Source organism: Scomber japonicus, chromosome 4 (assembly GCF_027409825.1).
Source record: "Scomber japonicus isolate fScoJap1 chromosome 4, fScoJap1.pri, whole genome shotgun sequence".
NCBI classification, from domain to species: Eukaryota; Metazoa; Chordata; class Actinopteri; order Scombriformes; family Scombridae; genus Scomber; species Scomber japonicus.
In genome coordinates this window covers 20,009,382-20,030,852 of record NC_070581.1, presented here as the reverse complement: position 1 = coordinate 20,030,852, position 21,471 = coordinate 20,009,382, and the positions used below count along the sequence as shown (strand labels likewise).

The 21,471-nt window shown below is 39.8% G+C and overlaps 3 protein-coding genes across 5 annotated transcripts in view; 2 read left to right on the top strand and 1 right to left on the bottom strand.

The window, feature by feature from the left end:
• LOC128357803 (cyclin-dependent kinase 17-like) overlaps positions 1–6,296 on the top strand; it is a 36,623-nt gene extending 30,327 nt beyond the window's left edge. For 2 of the 3 annotated variants that reach the window (XM_053318182.1, XM_053318181.1), the window contains 8 exons: positions 122–245; positions 1,013–1,133; positions 1,654–1,751; positions 1,844–1,949; positions 2,152–2,194; positions 2,291–2,381; positions 2,460–2,537; positions 5,491–6,296. In XM_053318182.1, the coding sequence (XP_053174157.1) occupies positions 122–245; positions 1,013–1,133; positions 1,654–1,751; positions 1,844–1,949; positions 2,152–2,194; positions 2,291–2,381; positions 2,460–2,537; positions 5,491–5,528 (699 nt within the window). In that variant the 3' untranslated portion in view covers positions 5,529–6,296. Of the gene's footprint in view, positions 1–121; positions 246–1,012; positions 1,134–1,653; positions 1,752–1,843; positions 1,950–2,151; positions 2,195–2,290; positions 2,382–2,459; positions 2,538–3,676; positions 4,608–5,490 lie in introns of those variants that run through there. The other variant, XM_053318183.1, reaches the window with a different exon arrangement.
• Positions 6,297–9,910: 3,614 nt separating this feature from the next.
• Positions 9,911–12,400, bottom strand: parapinopsina (parapinopsin a). Its single transcript, XM_053318184.1, has 5 exons — positions 12,067–12,400; positions 11,089–11,179; positions 10,741–10,978; positions 10,420–10,662; positions 9,911–10,051 (listed from the first exon to the last, which is right to left on the bottom strand). The coding sequence occupies exons 1-5, from the start codon at positions 12,398–12,400 to the stop codon at positions 9,911–9,913; spliced, it is 1,047 nt and encodes a 348-aa protein (XP_053174159.1).
• An 840-nt stretch (positions 12,401–13,240) lies between these two features.
• Positions 13,241–21,044, top strand: ddx20 (DEAD (Asp-Glu-Ala-Asp) box polypeptide 20). The gene is made up of 11 exons (XM_053318174.1): positions 13,241–13,436; positions 15,137–15,231; positions 15,674–15,842; positions 15,939–16,053; positions 16,999–17,141; positions 17,337–17,475; positions 17,656–17,714; positions 18,356–18,438; positions 18,537–18,642; positions 19,418–19,519; positions 19,660–21,044. Exons 1-11 carry the CDS (start codon positions 13,241–13,243, stop codon positions 20,820–20,822), a joined length of 2,370 nt encoding a protein of 789 aa, XP_053174149.1. The 3' UTR covers positions 20,823–21,044.
• The last annotated feature ends 427 nt before the right edge of the window (positions 21,045–21,471 follow it).

Genomic DNA, 21,471 nt, shown 5'->3' with positions numbered 1-21,471 from the left:
ATGTGTTTGAGTTATTGAGTATTTCATTGTGTCGTAATTATACAACAGAATTTGTTTTCGTATTATTTTTTATTTTGTTCATAGTCTTTAATGTAATATTAAACGCTCCTGTCCTCTGCAGATCTTCCTGTTCCAGCTGTTACGAGGTCTGGCATACTGCCACAGAAGGAAGGTGCTCCACAGAGACCTTAAACCCCAGAACCTGCTCATCAATGAAAAAGGAGAGCTGAAACTGGCAGACTTTGGTACATTCTCACTTTTACTAGAATAACAATAGTCTTGTTGATAATCTTAAAACTGTTTTTATTTGTTTGACTTCTTAGATGGAGATCAAGAGTAGAGGTACCACAAGTGAAATTTGTCATTTTGACAGGAGTAGTATTAATGTTTACCTGAATTTCCTACAATAACAACTACAGTTTTCAAGTTTGCAAAATGTTCAAAACTAGATGCAGCAGCTACAGAGAACCTATAAATATTTCTGCCTTTTATCAATTTTTCCTAAAAGATCTATTATAAAACATAAGTAAGAGTGTGAAAGCCTCACTAGTGGCCCCTAAAGGCCATATTGCTCCTTACACCCAAGAGGGCAACATAGATTGAAGTGATTTACGACCCAACACTGCCCTCTTTAGGCAATAATCCATTATGACATACTGTTACACTTACTGTAGTGTAGTGTAATCCCTCATTGTAAGTTACTAATTAGGCTTTACGGGTAAAACTGTAATTACATGATCCACTCACACAAAACAATTTAATATTATGTACAGTTTTCCCATTTTTAAAATATATCTAAATCAATATGTAAAAACAAAGCATATATCACAATTCTGCACTTATTTTATTATTATTTTTTATTAAGTTTCATTCTGATATGATTTATGACAGGATATTTTTTGTCCTTTGCTTTTTGTTCACCTGTGTTGCTCCACAGTATGTAAATAAAGCAATATCTTTTTTTTTTATCTCATCTCTTATCATTTTATCTATTTTTATTTGCTTATTTAAGGTTTGGCACGAGCCAAGTCTGTCCCTACGAAGACCTACTCAAATGAAGTTGTAACATTATGGTACCGACCACCAGATGTGCTTCTAGGCTCCACTGAATATTCGACACCCATAGACATGTGGTGAGCAAAAGCACTATTTTCTGTCTGTCTTTTTCTTTATGTCCTTTTTCTTAGATTTTGTCCTCATCTTAAGTGCTTCTGTCCATCCCCCAAGCTTTATTCACAGTTAATGTGCAAAGTCTCAATAGTGGGTTAGGAGGAACTACTTGGTGCTATAATATGTTGAATGTTTGATCTACTCTATAAACGTAACTTGATATACGTAACCAGAGCAGTACTGGGAGTAGTTTGTTTTTATTTGCATTTGTATTTGACACTACTTTGTATAGCATCTGATCACTTTGCACTTTATGATATGAGCATTTGGAGCCAACTATGATACTGTTGTTATGCAGTCTGCCGATCTTTGGACTCTGCACACTGTAATCTTTGGTCAGATAACATTACAATGTTGCATTATGGATGACAGACATTAGCGGCATAGTGTATGTTAATATCACAACCTACTTAGATGTTACATGTGTCTTTTGTAGGCTTTGTAGGCTAACACTTATTCTGCTGTTTCGGTCTCTTTGTTCAGGGGTGTGGGCTGTATCTTCTATGAAATGATCACAGGCAGACCTCTCTTCCCTGGATCGACTGTGGAGGATGAGCTTCACCTCATATTCCGCATCCTTGGTGAGACGACAGCAGGATAATCTGCACAAGCATTTCCTTGTGCACACATTTTTGTTGTGCGTATGTCACCTAATCTAATATCTCTTCAACAGGTACGCCTACAGAAGAGAGTTGGCCTGGTATCACCACCAGTGAAGAGTTTAAGACATACAATTTCCCTCGATACCATGCAGAGCCCCTTGTCAACCACGCACCCAGGTTTGTAGATTTATGTGCATGTGCTCACAGCTATGGATGCATGAAAGGGGATAAGATGCAGTATTGATTTTCAGTAGGAACAGTAGTCAAGCATTTCCGCCACTGTTGGAATGGCAGGAACACTTACTGCTTTATGAGGCTTAGGTCAGCATTTGATTACACTGACTCTTTAGGCTTCCTCTCTGTGTTTTCTGTCACACAGGATAGACAACGATGGTCATGACTTGCTCTCCGTGCTTCTGCAGGTATTAGACATTGCTGTATTAAAGATAATGATACTTTTAAGATAAGTGCATCTAATTCATTGGATTAAATGCTAATTATCGTATCTGTGTCTCTAGTTTGAGGCTAAGAAGCGTGTATCAGCCGAGGATGCTCTCAGACACACGTATTTCAGAAGTCTTGGGGACCAGGTTCAAACACTGGCTGACAGTGAGTACAATACTAACTTTAATATTACGCAGGTAGCCCACAAACGCTGTCTTACTAACTTTCTGTTTTCTGTTTCAGCTGCATCCATCTTCTCCATAAAAGGCATTCAGCTCCAGAAAGATCCAGGGAAGAGATCCTCAGTCTACCCGGAGTCAAGTAAGTCCCCCATGATAGAAAAATAAAGCACGAAAAGTAGAAAATTAGAAAATTAGAAACTCGTAGTGGGAATATGATAGAAAATAGGTTCTGCTCCCTGTCTTCTTCCTTCTCTTTTTTTTCTCTGTCTAACTTTTATGTCGTCTCTCATGACACTATGTGGTCATAACTGTCACACACAGTTTCCCAGTCTATCGCCAGGTTTCGTGTTTACATCACATACAGATCCACAGCGCCTATAGCTACTGCAAGACACATTAAAGCAATGTTGAACCTCATTTGACATAAGCTTCTGGCCATTACTGTATAAAATTGCCCACACTGAAGAAAAATGTAATGAGTGAGTGAAAGAAAAGCACATTTTCTGAATAAACATGAACAGATTCTGACCAAATTCAAAACAAACAAAGCAAAATATAGTTCTTCTTAAAGTCATTTTACTTTGTGTCATCTGTAATAGTGGTAACTGTGCATGTTTTATTTTGTAGTTTTAGAAGGGTTGTCAAATTTAAAAGGTATCCAAAAATCTACCCCAAAATATGATGTTTTTTGTTAATTAGTAACAATATGCTTTTCCTGAATACTCTAATGTGCTAAAAAAAAGAAAAAAAAGAAAAATTTTGTCATGCAGTGATCAAACATATTTGTCCTGCCTGTCCTACTCAGACCACAAGAGTATCTAAAACAGACAATATGTGGATGTATGCAGTATCATGGACAGGAAGCCATTAGGTTCCATCAAAGGAACCAACGTTGCTTTAAGTGCTATCAGATTTAAAAAAAAAGATGCAGTAATAATGCAAACAATACTATTCAAGCTATATACAGAAACCCAACTACTGAATTACCATCCAGTCAGCTGTTTATACCGGATGTGCCCTTTTGACATTTTGTTAGATTTACTTCAGTGTTTCAGTCTCTGTCACAGTCACAGTGTTTGTGTGTCTCTTTTCTTTCTGCTTCCACTGACATGTTCTGATAAACTGTCCCCCTCTCTTCCTTGGTACCCATGCACTCTTCTTTCGCAATGTTCATCGTTTCCTTAATCCTTTCTATCTCCCTTGTGTACCCTACTCCAACTCCTCCGTAACACCTTTATATTCCCAACCTTCCCTTTTCCCCAATTCCCCCCAAAAAAGCGATGGCCCATAAGCTAGGCTCTGCACCTTCGCAGTACTTCCAGAGAGAAGCAGCCAATCCCAGGGCTCAGAGTCACACTCTCTCCTCCAATTCCACTGGCTGAGTGGCCCCTACCGTCCTGGTAAATACGGTCTCTTTCATTCTGTCTGTCTTCTGTTCAGTTCCCATTCTCTTTTTTTCTGTTTGGCTGTCACCTGGCCTCTTTTCTTCTATCTATTAGCACCTTGCCTTTGTTGCAATCCCACTATATATAGTGGGATTGTCTCTCCTGGTTGCTGAACTGGACAACATGTGGTTGCATTTCTCATCCCCTCCTCTTGCGTTCCCTGAACCAAAACGACATATTATTACCTCACTTGTTTGAAGGTATACAATTTAATCCTTTCTATTGTTTTTTTTCTTTGTCAACTCTTCTTCCCATTTTTGCTCCTTTGGGCAGCTTTATCTCACATTTCAAGCCCTGGGCCCACATGCATCATCTCAGCTTTCACTTACCTAATCCTGTTTTTCTCAGAGCAAGCCTCTCCCAGTGTTTTTTTTCAGGGGATGAAAGGGGCAACAATATTTTCATTTTCATAAAAGAAAAGAATGGGATCAGAGAATGGGGAGTCATTTGATTCTTTTTATTTGCAGTCCTGTTTAGGTTTCTCCAGCGAGAGATGTAGCCTGTAAGTGAAGGGTGAAGTGAGGGTGTAGCGTGTGTTTGTTTTTTGTTTTTTTTTATTAGCATGGATATGATTGTGGTTTTAATGCAGTTGTTTTAAAGTTACTGGTAAGTATTGTTTAGCTTAAGTGACATGATATGTGCTGTATTACAGGTTATAGAAATAAAGTACTGGCATTGATAATAACACAGTTACACTATGTGGCCAATCTTATTATTTTTGGTCCAGGGATTTAAGAAAATTTCACCTTTGTGCCATAAGTTTGGAGAAGGCCCTTTACTTTTTCAGCAGGGTGTCGCACGCACACAGAACATAGCCAAGATTGTAGAAAAAAATCAGGTCATGCAACAAAGGGGACACTGCAATTACATTATCAGCATTTTTAATCAGGACGCTCCAGTTGATGGGGATTCTTTTGTGCTTATGCGGTTAATTGTTTAATTATATTTTCTGCAATGTAATTTTCTAGCATGAAGATCTGGATACTGTCTCAAGGCTTGACAGTAATCAGTTTTTAATAATTGTAGTTGTGATGGAATTTAATTTGGATAGGAAGTAATGATAATACTACATCCACCAAGATTTCTTTGTAGTTTCCCATGGTTGTTAAAACCCCCAAATTCCCAGGTAACATTGCCAAATCATGACCTTGGTGTGTGCCATGTTAGCTGCTCCCCTGCATGTTCAACACAAGATCCATAAAAAAATGTATTTAAAGTTTGGTGTGGTAGAACCTTGACTGGCCTGTGCAGAGCACTGACCTTAACCCTATCAAATAGTTTTTGGATGAAGTGAATGAAGCCTTATCGCCCAACATCAGCACCAATCCTCACTAATGCTCTTGTGGGTAATGGGAGCAAATCCCAACAGCCAGTTTCCCATATCTTGTGGAAACCCTTTAAAGAGCAGAGGCAGCATTTTAATGCTCATGGTTTAAAAAAAAAAAAAAAAAAGTTGAAAATGTAATGATAATAAGATGTTACGATGTGTTTTGGCCATATAGTGTATATTGTGAGTTGTGGGCATGGAGTGAAATCTGTGAGTGTGTTGTGGTGTGTGTTTGTGTTTCCAAACCAAATCCAAATGTTTTTTTCACAATCCCCCACCCTCTCTTTCTTTCTTTCTCTGTCCCTCTCTCCGTCTCTTAGCCCAGGGGAAGAACAGGAGGCAGAGTGTGTTGTTTTAGTGCTGGCGGGGGCGCTGAGGAGGACAGTGACACATGGAGCTGTCATGTCAGACATTCACTGACCCTGCCACACACACACCGAAGGAGTGACACACACCCTGCCACATAACACACTACATACACACACACACGCACGCACACACGCACACACACACACACACACACACAGAAAAAGAAGAAAAATAAACACACACACACATACAGTGAAATGGAAACAAAACCACACCAAACTAAGGCTGAAGAATCCATACTTGACTTAAAAAAAAACAACTCAGCTCAGCTCTAAAGACTGAAAAATGAAAAATAAGAGACGTACGTGAAGCTCAGCTGGAAGAAAAGTGGGAGAGTACAAGATTCTCCTTGCTGCTACTACCGCTGCTGCCCAGAAGAGGGCAGCATTTAAGGATGTGGGCTGACTCAGTTTGAACCGAACTTGCTGTATCAGTGAGCTGTGAGGAAGGAGGAGTGGAAGTGGACACGATTCAAAGGCAGAGAAAAAGAGAGAGAAACCATGTCGCTCTCTCCCGTGTTGTTGTTTTTTTCTTCCCCCGGACTGTTGTTGTACATAAAGAGACTGAGCTGTAGTACTCTGCTTTTTCATAACATGCCTCAGCCTGAATCCAAACTCTGAATACTGCACCTCAAACCCAAAACCCTCGCCTAACCTCTTAGCCCTTTATTACATGATCTTTAAAACATTTCTCTCTCACACTCACACACACACACACACACACACACACACACACTCTCATACACAATGTTTCTCTCCCTCTCGCTCCCTCTCTCTCTCTCTCGCTCTCTCTCTCTATCTCTCTCTCTCTCTCTCTCTCTCTCTCTCTCTCTCTCTCTCTCTCTCTCTCATTCTCTCTCATTCATTCTCTATCTGTCTTAAACACATACACAAACACATACTTTTGGCTCACTTGAAAGTTAATCGTGTATATCATTGGAGTTTACAGAGATAAACTTTAGCACCTTATTGTCCGGTAGAGGTCAGGGTGGCTGTCGATAACTTTACCTCATCAGTCATTCAAGCAGAGTAAGGTGTAAAGTACACGCTAGATATTAGAATGAATAAGAACCATTAAATAACACCAAAAAAAGAAAAAAACACTTGACTACACTACAATTAAGATCACTCTGCAATCCACCAACTAGTAGTCGACAGTAATTACATTTGTCACACGCTGTAAAGAACTGTAAGAACTCCTGTTTCCTAACACCTGTGAGGACAGAGAGGTAAAGGAAGTGTACAAATCCTCACCTGCTTATTCTTAGACACCCCCTTCCTCTTTTTGCCTTGACTCAGACGTTGTCTTGATTTGTTGCGTGGTGTACAGGTGTTGACGTTAAAATGTTCTCTTTGCACCTGATTTTACCTCTTTAGATCATGAGTAGACCCTTCAGAGTTCCCCACCTTCTTCTGCCCGAACTCCACGTGCATTTATTTTTACTCTTTTTTTTTTTCTTTTTCTTTTTTTAAAAATCTGTATATATGATTATACTTTTTACTTGTCAGAAGCAATGATAATTCCAGGATGCTGTCCTCTCAGTCTTTACTGTGTTCCCACCGGAACAGGTTGGCGACTGGCTGGGGACGTGTTGCACATTCCTTGAGCTCAGGACTTATTGCTTGTGTTGTTTTGTGGATTCTGTGAGGTACAGCTGATCTTGTATTCTCCCCAGCAGAGCAGAATATGTTGAACATGGCCTGAAACCCCTTTGCAAAGCTGGTTTGAACTGTATGTGAAGAAGAAGAAGAATTTTTCAGCATCAACCTGTCAGTCCTCCTGTGTTATTCATTCTCTGTTGATTTGACTGTAATGTTGCTGTTCAGATACTACCTAACCTAACCTGTGTCTAATTCTCGTCATCTCTTTTAAGCATGTGTATTAAACACACAGATGTTTTCAGTTGGTATGTGAAATAGCTGCTGCTGGAAAAGGAATACCTCCTGTTGATTTAAATTTCGCATGGGACGTGACATTATTACATGACTTTTTACACCAAACACCACATTGACCTGTAACGTCTGGAGACTGTAATAAGATGAAAACAACACCGTATTGAGCAACAAATGTGATGTGCTGCCAGCATCGGGACCAGATAGTTTGTATGACAAATCTGACTCAACTTCAAGGTGCATAGTGCAGTAAAAACTGTTATGTCGCCTGTATTGCTGGGCACTAAAGCTTTTTGGTATTTAGCAGGACTGAAAGCACTCAGACACACTGTTGTTTCACGCTGTTATTGTTACAAGCTGCCAGAAACAACAGGACCAAACTCAAGCCTCCAAGCACCAGGTGTTCAAGCACACAACTGACATGTCAACATGTACTGTATTGATGAGATGGCTTGCAGGGTGTAGATTGGAGTTTCCAGTTCCTCAGACACTGACATCGGGTCACTTCGGCATCTTTTTCTAATTTGGAAAGGGTGAAGTAATCCCTCGCCCGTGTCTCTCAGAAGGACTACTTATTTACCCAGAGTGTGACAGTATGTAGCATGTACATAGATGATCCCTCACTCTGTATATACAAAAAAGTGTACAGGTTTGATACAGCTATTCACATTCTGGCTTATTTGCTTTTCTTTAATGAAAGTCATAGCAATATTTCTGTAATCAATAAAAAGCCAAGTTAATAGGATGAATATGATTGCATTTGCGTTTCTTTAGAGAGGGGATGACTGTGAATGATCAAACTGTGAGACTAAACTGATGACAGGTTTTGTTTTTTTTTCTTTGCTGTTTTAACATGCTGGATCCAAACGGCCGGAGTGTAGTACCATGTTGCAAAGGAGTATAACACACTGATTATTTTGATTTTTATCAATGAAAGCCATAAAGGTCATATTAAGGTGACAAAGGTCTGTTTGTGTGTGTGAGAGAGGTGTGTACCATGCTTGAACGCAGACCTTGAGAAGCAAAGGGGATGTGTACACCTGATGAAAAATAAAAATCATGTAATTACTTTTTTTTGTTGTCACAAATCCTTTGAAAATACATTTTAATCTAGTGTGACAGACAACGTCATTCACAACATTTACATAACAATTGTTTTCACTGCAGGGCTTTGACAGTTTGGGGCAAAACCTTATTCAGATTTCCAAACTTCCAAAAAATTCAGCTTCTAATTACATCAAGCCAATATATAAACAATTATATCAATCCAAAAAACACAGAACAAATATATACTTCTGCTAGTCAAAAATGTCAAATTTGATATTTAACTGCAAATAGTTGGATAGATAGATACTTTATTAATCTCGAAGGAAATTAAGGCATTCAGTAGCCCATATTAAGTGAGGTCGTACCATCAGTCAGTCCAAAAAAGAAGAAAAGTCAGTCATCCCTCTCCTACAGTGTGGAGATAGATATTTTATTTAGGCTCTGTCAACCTAGTAAGTATGTTTGTGTGTTTTCACTGATCGCTTACACTATACTGCATGTAAGCCTCTTAAACCAAGTGATCCAGCTATCCTGACTAAAAGACCTAAGGAGAGGAAGATTATTTTGCTGGTGCAAGAGGGGCTTGTGAAAACATTCATAAACAGAATACACAGGTGCATGTATATTATTCATTTTAGCAAACTATGCATGTTAAAACTTAGAACTTTAGAACTTTCAACCTCTACACAGTGTGATTTTGACACAACTATCACAATCCTCACAGGGGGTCCAAAAACAATTATAAACCATCAGTAATATCCATGACTGAGAACAAGACAAAGGGATTGTCTTTATTGTCAGAGTACATGAAAGGTTGTGACAGCCTTAGCAAGAAAAGACAGACACTGTCAGTTGAAACTCACAGGAGGTCTCCTGTGATGGTGGTTTCTTTCTCCCCTTTCACAGCTGCTTTTATGTGTAATGTGTTATTAATGGAATTATACCCCTAACCCATTTTTATCAGTCTCTTATCCTGGGTGTGTTGAGAGTCAGAGTTCTTTCTGTTATGATTCTTGTATATGCAAAGATTAGAAAAATAAGGGATTCTTTCTTAACTCATGTTTAATTACGAGCTCAGAGCAATTGCGTACATGCATGAGACAATTTTAAGATGTGACCAGAAAGCAAGATACTTATACTCTTACTGGTATGTCAGGCATTTTCTGAGGGGTACCGTTAATTGGTCAGTTGGGGCCTTTCCAACTGAATTTGTCCTATGTCTGTCATTCTGCTGACATATATACTAGACCGTCTGGCTCGTAGCCTGAGCCACTTGACCATATATAGAAATATATCCTAACAATGTTTCTACAGATGTTATTGTTATGAACTCAGTCTTCTCTTTCTGTCTGTTGCGGCAGCTGATAGCTGAAAGTAGTTCAGATGATCAGGAGAGAGATTGTTGTCCATTGATGTTCATTCATGCGTAGTTTTATTCTTTTAAAGATCCTTTAGGTGAGACCTTTTGGATCTTGCTGACAGAAGCAACCGTGGTCTCGCAATCAGACATTTGAGAGTCTGAGGCCCATGGGTCCCAACCGCACAGGACTGTGGGAACAGCGTAGCTCCGAAACTAGAAACACACATACAGTGCATATGGTCAATACAGAGACATGATTATATACACTTGATTACCACAGGGTCCAGACCTTAACCCCATGGAGAATCTTTGGGATGTGCTGGAGAAGGCTTTGCGCAGTGGTTCGACTCTCCCATCATCAAAACAAGATCTTGGTGAAAAATTAATGCAACACTGGACGGAAATAAATCTTGTGATATTGCAGAAGCTTATCGAAACAATGCCACAGTGAATGCGTGCCGTAATCAAAGCTAAAGGCGGTCCAACAAAAAATTAGAATGTGTGACCTTTTTTTTGGTGGCAACTTTCTTTTGGCCAGGCAGTGCATATATACAGTACATTTGTGCATCATGAAGAATTACCTGTCTGTTCATGAAAATGTATACGATGGGGTTGTAGACGGTGCTACTTTTAGCAAAGTAAACAGGTACGGTGGCAATCAGGGGGTTGATATGTAGACTTGAGTCTATGATGACACCAAGAGCCATGGCAGCATATGGCAGCCAGGTGACCAGGAAGGCCAGCACCATCACCACTACCATACGTGCTACCTGCCCCTCCACATGGTTTGTGCTGCCAGCCTCAGACACCTGCAGCTTGGTCACCTACAGGACACCACAATACAACCAAAAGTATTATATCAGCAAACTCAACAACAAAAATCTGTGTTCTCAAGCTCTCACCTGACGGAGGGTCCACAAGAGTCTCGAGTAGGACACCATGATGATGGAAAAGGGCACAACAAAGCAAAAGCTAAAATATATGATGATGTAGGACAAGTTTCCAACATCCCTGCTATACCAGTTCGGAGCACAAGATGTCTTGATGCCTTCCAGTTCATAACTGCCCCAACCAAACAGAGGTGGAGTGTTCCACACAAATGACCACACCCAGGAGAGCACCACTCCAGCAACTGCATGCCTGGAGGACAACAGAGGTTATATGTCACATGATGGTGGAGCAATAAAGAAGTTTGATACTTTATGTTTTGTACTCTTGTGTGCTGCTTATTGTCATCTTGATAATAATACCTGGTCTGGAACATTACAGCACCCATGGGATAGCACACCACTATGTAGCGTTCAACAGAAATGACTGCTATTGTGCATAGACTTGCAATACCTGGAAGAAAAGAAGGAATAAGGAAAGACTTGTAATATTTTTTGTGGAAAATATGTTGCCACTGCAAATTCAGTAGTGTAGTGCAGTGAACTTGTACCCCGCTACACTGCAGAGGGAAATGTACTTTTTTACTCAGTTACATTTATCTGACTGTATACTTAACATACATAAAAAAAACATTCAATAAACTTATAAAATACAATATAGTATTAAGAATAAATCAGTGGTTCCCAATGTTTGTCATCCAAGCACCAAATATCAACAGATATTTCACAAAAACCGCAAAGACTAGAGAAAAGTCCAGGTTGGGAACAACTGAAGTAAACTACCAAACTGTATATTAAGTAGTAAATAGTCAACCAGCTCTACCCTGGCCAGCTGCAAAATACTACATGTGTACTGATAAACAAGTATTATCAATCTAATAATGTAATGTATAATAATTTATCAGTCAGAACGGTCATTTTACTTGTGATTCTTAAAGTACATTGCGCTGATAATATAACTGTAGTAAGATATTTTATCTATGGAGTATGCTACATTGTCAGGTGCCCATATAAACACTGAAACAGGTTCTGTTCACTGTACTCGTCCTCTCTAAAAGAGTTTACTATAAGTGATAGGGGACAAAATCCACAGGCCTTGTTTGTATAATAATGAATTTATAGATTTTTGATGCTGAATTTGTCCTGCATCACTTTCATTGAAGGTGCATTATGAAAGGATCTTCTAAAGGACAGTATGAACAGAAGAATGTTTACAACAAGAACATGTGTTTCAGTCTTCATTTGGTCACCTGACTGCAAAGGATCTTAGTCCTTTCTCACCATTGTAAAAATGAAATAATTTGCAAGTAAATCTGCTCCTTTGGCCTGGATTGGACTCACCAAAGAAAGCTACAGCAAAGGCCTCTAACACGCAGCCCACACGTCCTAGGCTGAAGTATCCCATGGCATTGGTCACTGTGGTTGGCAGACCTCCAAACACAGCAGAGCCCAGGTCACATATGGCCAGGTTAACCAGGGCATAACTGAGTGGCTGCCTCAGCTGTCTGTGTTTCACAGTCACCACGATCACCAAGACATTGAGCATGATCCCAGCGACAGAGAACACACCCATAATAACTGCCAGTATTGTGTAGCCAGTCCGAGACAGGAGCTCTTCGTTGACTGAACTCTGGGAGGATGAGGAGGAGTTTCCATGTAGGACAAGGTGCTCCATTTTTGTTCAGCGGAAATGTTTACTGATGCCACAAACAGCGTTCCTAGTATGGAAATAAAGTGTCAGTCATCCATATACAACCTCAATTCCAATCAAATTTAACTAAAATGTCCTCTGTTCAAAACACCACCTTCACATTTAGGCAGGTCCTGATTTAAAAAATCAACAACCAACAATATCAACAACCAAGAAGTCCTCTTCTACAGATGATGAATGATTGTTGTCCCGGTGCAACTCGAAGGAGAAGATGGACAAGGAGACCTCCTTAATAAATCCAATAAGGGGAGAGGGGCCCTAGATCATGACATTTAAATCTTGAAAACTAAATCTGTAGATCCGGATTGTGAAGACAATAATTCTGTCTAATATCCTGTAAGACTGCACTTTCCATGATTGCTGGATTTATAGCTGCCACTGAGTAATGAAGCAGGGATTCAGTTGCATGATATGGGTTTTAGGATAAGAGTTAAATGCAATGTCTGCTGGTTAAAGGCACAGAAGGAGTATTAAGGCTTAATATCACACATTTATTACACAGATAGGCTTCATATCTCTATGCAGCATTTCTTTCAGACTGGCTGATTTATGTCAGATAAACAAAATATGCTAACTATAAATAGGTAACTTTGGGCTTCAATCTGCCAATCAATTCTCTGTGAGGACACAGTGTATAATAATAATAATAATAATAATAATAATAATAATAATTATTATTATTATTTCTTTAGGGCTCAGTAAAACACAGACTGAACAGTCCCCCTCCCGGTCACCAGAGGTCGGTAAAGTCACAGGTCTGCTGCAGCTTTTAACTGGCTGGCTGTGACCAGTAGTGCCGTCAACATGGCTGCCTCCATGAGGAAAGCGGCGCACGACATAGAAACGCGAAAGCGGACCGATGATGTGCTTTTATCGGAGAGGATCGACTTTAACTCCCTGCTGTTGTCTCAGGCCGTGCTGGAAGGACTGTCCTCCTCCGGCTTTCAGAAACCCTCCCCGATCCAGCTCAAGGCGATCCCGCTGGGCCGCTGCGGACTCGGTGGGTTCTGTGTGTGTGTGTGTGTGTGTGTGTGTGTGTGTGTGTGTCTAAAACTGTGCATGACATATATTTACTTTACTGGGGTTGTTGCAAGTTCCTGCATCTCATATTTTACAATTAAAGTCGCAGAACTGAGCTCAACTTAAATGCACTTCTTGTTGTCGAAGATATATCCAGAACAATCAGACTTTTCTAACAATCTGGATGATAAAATATTCTGTCTGCTGCACAATTAAAACCAGAAAAACAAAAGCACTTTTCTTAAGTTGTGTTTCTATGCGCCTAGCAAGATCACAGCCTGCTGGTTCATAAAAAGATCAACATGTTTTCCTTCATAAGAAATATATGCAGCATCAATGTAGATAAATATGATAATTCACAATGTACAAAGGGACATTTTATTTCTTGCTGCCATCTCTGTTTTGAAAATGACTGACAGTGAAGCTAATTAAACAGCTGTGGACAGTTTCTCAACACTGATATATTTAGAGCTGAAATGAAGAGTCAATTTGAAAAAAATTATCTCCAACTATGCTGATAGCTTATTTGTAGTTATTATTTTTGAACATTTGCTATATTTTGCCATCATATGTAAAAGTAAATGGAAATATTTAGTGGTTTTCATATGCTAATCAGATACAAACAAGCAATTTGATGTCTTCTTGGGTAGGAGTGTGATTTTTTTTACTATTATTTTTTGAGAAAATCACCAGGTCAATCTCACCAGAGGTATTGAGGTGAAACCACAAAGAGGAAAAATGATATTATTAAACTATTTATTATATCATACTAATATTAAAGGCTCAGTTTACAGAAATTGTGTCCTTGTTACTCTGATATTGTATACTACTGTCAATTATCCAAAGTAGGTCCAGTAAAAAAATTTTGACATTTGACTGATTTCTCATTTAACTTGTTTTTAGGTTTTTAGGTTGATGTCTGGTTTTAATAATGTTTGTTGTTTTATTCTGTTTTATTCTCTGTAAGATGACCTTGGGTGACTTGAAAGGCACGGTCAAATAAAATGTATTATTATTATTATTATTATTATTATTATTATAATAAACGCTCTCCTCACACCCAACCTCACATGACTAAACAATAAAGCCATTGCAAGCACTGCAGGGTCAATAGCACAGGACATCACACACCCAGTCACCACTTTACCTTAATTTCCTCCTTCCTAACAGAGCATTGAGGGATCGCTTTGGGAAAAGACTAACTCCATCAGTCTTAGCCGTCTTACACAGCTGGCCTGAGTGTGCACGGCTGTCTGTCACTTTATGTTGCTATTATTGTATTGCTACTATAGTTGATGGTTGTCTGATATGTACAGTACTATGTTAAGAATTTCCACTTGGGGACAGTACAATTTAAAGTCTAACCTGCAAAGAGATGAAATTATTTATTCCTACATAGATATAATGAGATCCCTCTTGCAGTTTGCCTGTTTAGTGCAAATGTTCTCGCCAGCAGTCACGAAGCAGAAGCCGCTTAATCACTGCATACTTGAAGTAAACACCTGTGATTAATCGGACAGTTTTAACCTTGGAGAGGAGGCCTTTGATTTGATGCAGCAGATTAGCCACTCTAGATATGAAGCATTAGTGTTGTAAAAAGTTAAGTCTAATTAATTGTCAAAGCCCCAATTGTGATCATGATTCTGGCTAATTGTGCATTATCCATCTGTTGTTTTTCAGATTTGATTGTGCAAGCCAAGTCTGGCACGGGGAAGACATGCGTGTTCTGCACCATCGCTCTGGACTCTCTGGTCCTGGAGAATACTGCAACTCAGGTGAGTGGTCTCACTTCCAGTTGTGTAAAGTATCTTTCCCAATGTTTTTTTTCTAACTCAGTGATTTAATAACTGTTCATCTTCTTATGTATAATAGAGAAAGTTATTTTTTAATGTTTAGCACTCTTCTTAATTTCACAATCAACAGATGGTCATGAGTAGTAATCACTTTGGGTTTGAGGGTCTTAATCTGATAAGTTTAAGCTGCTCAGTGTCAAAAGTAGAAATGAAAGAGGACAATTATTGATAAATGAGAGGTAGAGGTCTGGTCTTGTTGATGAACTGGCTGCATTCTACTGCACTGTAATCTCATTAGCTGCAGTGTCTTGATTGATTGGAAACTGCACAACAGCTGTTAATCTTTAATCGGCTCCCATACAAATGAAAGTGGTTGTTGACATCTTAACTTTCTTCACAAAGAACCCTTTTTTTCCTCCTGCAGGTTCTTGTGCTGGCTCCAACACGTGAGATAGCAGTGCAGATCCACTCAGTCGTGATGGCGATAGGCTGTGCCATGGAGGGCCTCGAGTGCCATGTTTTCATCGGCGGCAGGCCTGTTAGTCAGGACAAGACCAATCTGAAGAAGTGCCATATAGCTGTTGGCTCACCTGGTAAGAGGCCAAACACTGATGGCATAACCTGTTTATGTAATCATCATGCTGTTATTTGAGTTTTGTAAGTAACTGTACTCCTGGTTATGTACACAGGTCGTATCAAGCAGCTTATCGAGCTGGGCATGTTGTCCACAGCCAGCATCAGACTGTTTGTTCTGGATGAGGCTGACAAGCTGCTGGAGGAGGGCAGCTTCCAGGAACAGATAAAGTATGATGCACAGAAATATCTCTATTAAAATGTAATGTATGATATGATATGGTAGCAGGCTGCTGTAGTAAGAATAGACCGTTATTCAACCAGAGGACTAAGATTGAAGCCTCTCATAACAAATCTGTATGAATGAAATACCATAAATGTGTGCACACCAACAATATTGCCTATTTGCTCATGCAATATGAATTAATCTATGTCTAAATGTTCATGAACAACCTTTTTTTTTTTCAATGACTAAGACAAGACCATAAGGAGACGGTACCAAGGTTATTAATGACTAACTCCAACTATATCAACATGCAATATTGTTGATGAAAGAAGACGAGACTAAAATGTAGTTTTACAAATAAAAAAATGACCCAACATTTTTTGTTGACAAGAAAGAGTACAGCATGAGCAGCAGTCGGTGCTTTGTATGTGTGTCTACACAGGAGGCATTCAGGTGCAGTTGTTGAGTGTAGGTGGTCCACAGTTTGAAGCACTCAGAGCCCAACACACAATAACTGTAGTTACAGCCATAAAATGGAGGACCTGCGTAGACAGCAGCAGTGAGTAGCTCAGTATAAAGTTCCCTTTCCCTATCATAATTCTTATTCTAAACCTTCCCTTTTAACATTTATTACTTCTGTCTTAGGATGAGGTTTACTAATTATGATAAAAAAAGTAACAAGGACATTTGATACCTGACCAAGACTAAACTAAAAAATACAGCTGACAAAATGCAGCAGGTGATTGATGTATTTTATGTGCTGTTTGTCCTTTTTTATGTCTGTGCTTCTGCTTTGCATGTTTCAGTTAACTTTGTAACATCTGTTCGGGACTACAGATGCACATTTCAACAGTGTCTCTTAATGTGCACTGTCCCTGTTAAATAAATACAAATAAAATAAATGGACAAAATCACTCATCCATCTCTCCCTTCTTGTAACTCGTCTACAGTTGGATCTTCTCCTCGCTGCCTGTCAACAAACAGATGCTGGCGCTCTCTGCTACCTACCCAGAATCCCTCGCTCAGCATCTTACCCGCTATATGAGAGAGCCCACATTTGTCAGACTCAATCCTAAGGCCATGGGCCTCAAAGGTGAGCCTCTTTGTACAAGTGGACAATATTTTACTTTAAGGGTTCAATTAGACAAACTAAAGGTAAAATGATATTGTGTATTTATAACTTAGTTTACATTTTTATGCTATACTTCTTCAAAACAATGAACTGCTGTCCTGGTAAACATGGACTATATATACGCTCATTGTCTTGTTCTTGTGCGCCCCCTGCCAGGTCTGAAGCAGTATTACAAGCTGGTGCAGTCCCATACGTTACCTCACAAGGTGTTTGAGGAGAAGGTGCAGCACTTGCTGGAGCTGTTCAGTAAAATACCGTTTAACCAAGCACTAGTGTTCTCCAACCTACACACAAGGTAATGCATGATGTAATGTTTCTCCTCCTCTTCAGATGTGCTCAGATGTGGATTATATAAGCACCAAGAAAAAAAATCTCCCTTTGCATCATGTTGAACAGGTGTTAGATCTGAAAAAAAAGATGTATCTCTGAGAAGCTGTTTGTTTAATGGTGTTGTGCTGGATTTCTCCACCTCCAGGGCTCAGCACCTGGCAGACATCCTGTCCTCCAAAGGCTTACCTGCTGTATGCATCTCAGGTGAGGCAGGCTTTAGAAAAGTAGTGATATTTGTGTGGAGTGTTGTCATAAATGATTAACCAATCTAGCTCTGCAGTTTAGAATTATTTACCACTTTTAAAAAATACTTATTTATTGATTAATCATTTGGTTTATTAAACATAAAGCCTTCAAAAATGACTATCAAAATATCCTACATTGAATGTTTTGTTTCTTCTGACCAAAAAGTTAAAACCCGCCAATTTATTTAATTTATTGTAAATGTAAGAACCAGAAAAGCAGCAAATTCTCACATTTAAGAACCTGGAACCATCACACCTTTGGGGTTTTTTTGCTCGAGAAATGACTGAAACGATTCATCCATTATTAAAATTTTAATGATTAATGAGAGTTTAAGCAGTTTAAGAAAGTAAGCTTCTGAAACATTTCATGGTTACATAAAAGCACAGAGTATTTGCTGCTTTTCTGTCTTGTGTTAGTATAAATTTGAGCTTTTACTGTTGATCAGACATCACTTTAGGGTCAGGTAACTTGTCACAGGCCTTTTTCATCATTTATCACATTTGACTAAACAAAAGAATGCATGTACTAGTGTCTGTCTTACTAGAGTTGATTTCAGTTGATGTGAGCTGACACAAAGTGACTGTCATGTACCTGTGCAGGTGGTCTGAGTCAGGACCAGAGACTGGAGGCCATGTCAAAACTGAAGCAGTATCAATGCAGAGTTCTCATCTCCACTGATCTGGTGAGACCCACACATCTTCCATTGTACTGAGTTTCATAAATCATCCATCACTCACATCAGTCTGTTTCTCTGATCCTTATTGTTTTTTTCTCTGTAAGACTTCCAGAGGTATAGATGCAGAGAAAGTAAACTTGGTGATAAACCTGGACGTGCCGCAGGACTGGGAAACCTACATGCACCGAATTGGACGGGCTGGCCGCTTCGGTTAGTCTCTAATACTATTTTGTTTAGCAGAAGAAAGCAATCACAGACAACAGCAAGCAGTGTTATTTAATATTCAGCTTTTACACCTCGTCACATTCCAGTTAGGCAGACAAGATACATGACTGGATGACAGGGAGCAGGGAGCAGGGCCAGTGTTTGTACTGGATGTCACTCAAGGCTAAAATCCTTTTCCTCCACTGATTATTTTGAACACTGATTATTCAGTTGTTTTAAAGATGGCTGTTCTTTTCTATTAGTTTTTAAACAAATTAAACAATTACGTTTTTTGATTGATTGTCAAATGGAAAAAAAAAACCTGTCACACTACACAGACTTAAGCCATGATTATATCCAGTGACATACAGAGACCTTTTGTTCTCCCCTGGTTATAATTTTATAAAACGTCTTTTTGCTGCTTCAAATTGCTTGAACAGAGAACATTTCCTGGTTCTTTCTGACCGCATTAAACAGCATTTGGATGATTAGCTTGAGTCTCTGGAGTATTAGCAGGTTTGACCCTCACCTAGCAAGGTCAATAGGTTCCTTATCATCTGCATTTCATTAGAATTACCTTGTTTTGCTTGTGCATTGTGTCAGAAACAGAATGTAATTAGCATGCACTTATTGTCTGTGTGTCTGTGTGTGTGTGTGTGTGTCTGTGTGTGTGTGTGTGTGTGTGTGGTGCACCTGCCCTCCCTGCTTGCACAACTTGTTCCCTCTTATCCTTTCCTGTTATGTGAATGGGTTCTAATCAGGATTAAATTTTCATTTGTAGGCACTCAGGGGCTGGCTGTGACCTACTGTTGCCATGGCGAAGAGGAGAACAAGATGATGGCCATCGCTCAAAAGTGCGGCCTGAGTTTATCTGCATTGCCATGTGAGTCCCGTACACATGTCAGTGAGCCTTTTTAAATGCTGCGTGTTTGTTTACAGAGAGGAAAGCCATGAATATGAAACCATTTTTTAATGTTAAAGTGGAAAAGTCATTTCAGTCTCATCTATCTTCTGTCCTTATAGCCACCATAGAGCCTGGGTTGATGGATGAGCCTTGTGACTGGGATGTCTGCACCGAGGCGTCAACTCCACGCGCTCAATCCCAGCTCTTCTCCAAGACAGACAAGAGGAGACATGCCAAGGTCAACATTCCTGCTCCTGCTCCTGCTCCTGCTGCTGCTGCTGCTGCTGCCTCAGTCACGGATCAAACTGTGGAGCATAGTGCTCAAAGAAAGCCAGAGAAGACCCATCCAGCAGCCAGATTGGGAGCGCACCGTGACGTGAATCCTAGAAAAGCATCCCCTGCAAAGGACGCTCTGCCAGTGCCCACTCGAAAAGAGCGGCAAGATGCTCTGCCAAAGATTCCTCTGCTGACCTCGTTCAAGAGTTGCAGGTCAGGGTTTATGACCTTCGAGGAGGCTGAGCGGGACTTGGAGATGTTCATTACCACCGGTTTAGGGAGATCAGTGGAGTTCATCAGGGAGTTCAGAGGTGGAGAGGACAGCCACACAGTGTCTGTCATAGTTGAGGATGACGGAACTCAGAGTGTCTCACAAAGCTGTAAACGTTGGAAATCTGAGTTTTCACCTCCAAAATCAATTTCTGGTTCTTCAAGCTCCCAATCTGATATGGAGGAGAGCCAACAGGATGGTGAGAGACTGGGGCAATTAGATACAACTAGAGGAGATGAATACAGGGCAGTCACTAAGACAGAAGAAAGTCATAGATCCACTGTTGTCAAACCAAAAGTAGAGCCCACTAGAACTGAGCCTCAAAGGATCAGTGGCACAAGTGGCAGAGCCTTTTCTCCATGTGAAAACTATGAATCAGTGCCATGTATGACGTCAAGCAGGCAGATGGCTCCAGCACGAACCAGCAAAAACGAATCAAGAAAGACGAAGGAAGAGTTTGGGAAACGGAGCAAAAAGGTTTCTGAGAAGACGAGGAGGGAGCAGAGGAGGGAAAGGGTTGAGGAAGAACATGATGAGGAAGAACATGATGAGGAAGAGGAGGAGTTGAATGCTGAAACTTACTGGAGAGACTGCTACAGAGCCTGGACTAATTACTACGCCTCCATGTCTCCCTTTCAAGAGCAGGGTTACCAAAGCTACTACAGTGTAGCTCACAACTGGATGGCAGCTTACCGTATGAATGCTGTTTACATGGAGGAACTCATGAAATACTGACTTGTGTGACCTGTATTTAATCTACATCTTATAAGAAAATATAAGTCTTAATATCTGCAAAAAATCAATTGAAATTGCAGGTTCTCAGTACAAATATTTGCACTTCTGATCTGACATACTGCACTTAGATGTTTGTGAGTAAGTACCTTTTCAAGGAATGAATACTATATGCTGTATGTCACTATTACATTTCTAATAAATTACCAGTATGGAGCACATTTTAAAGTTACATTTCCTTTTGATTTCTAATAATTTACAGGCTGTTTTGAAAATGTCTTGTCTTTATGTTCAAACTCACAGTATACACGACATCCACATCACCAGCAATTCATCTGACCCAGTGTTTAGAAAGGAGGGGTGCAAAACTGTGCAATTTACTATGTGTAATCTCTTCAGCAGGACACAGCAAGGTCAGACAACTCCACATGCTCCTGATTACTGGCTAATCAACTGCTACCTACCTTCCAGCCAATCAGTGCCAGGCAACACAAAAGGCAAACACCCTTGAATAAATTAATTTAAACCAGGAGGCCACTTGAGCTTCTTCTAACCATTTGTAGCATTTATTTGACCAATTTAAATCATCATTATGCAGCAAATGCTCACTATGAGCCTCAACACAATGGTAACCTGTGCTGTAACCTGTTGA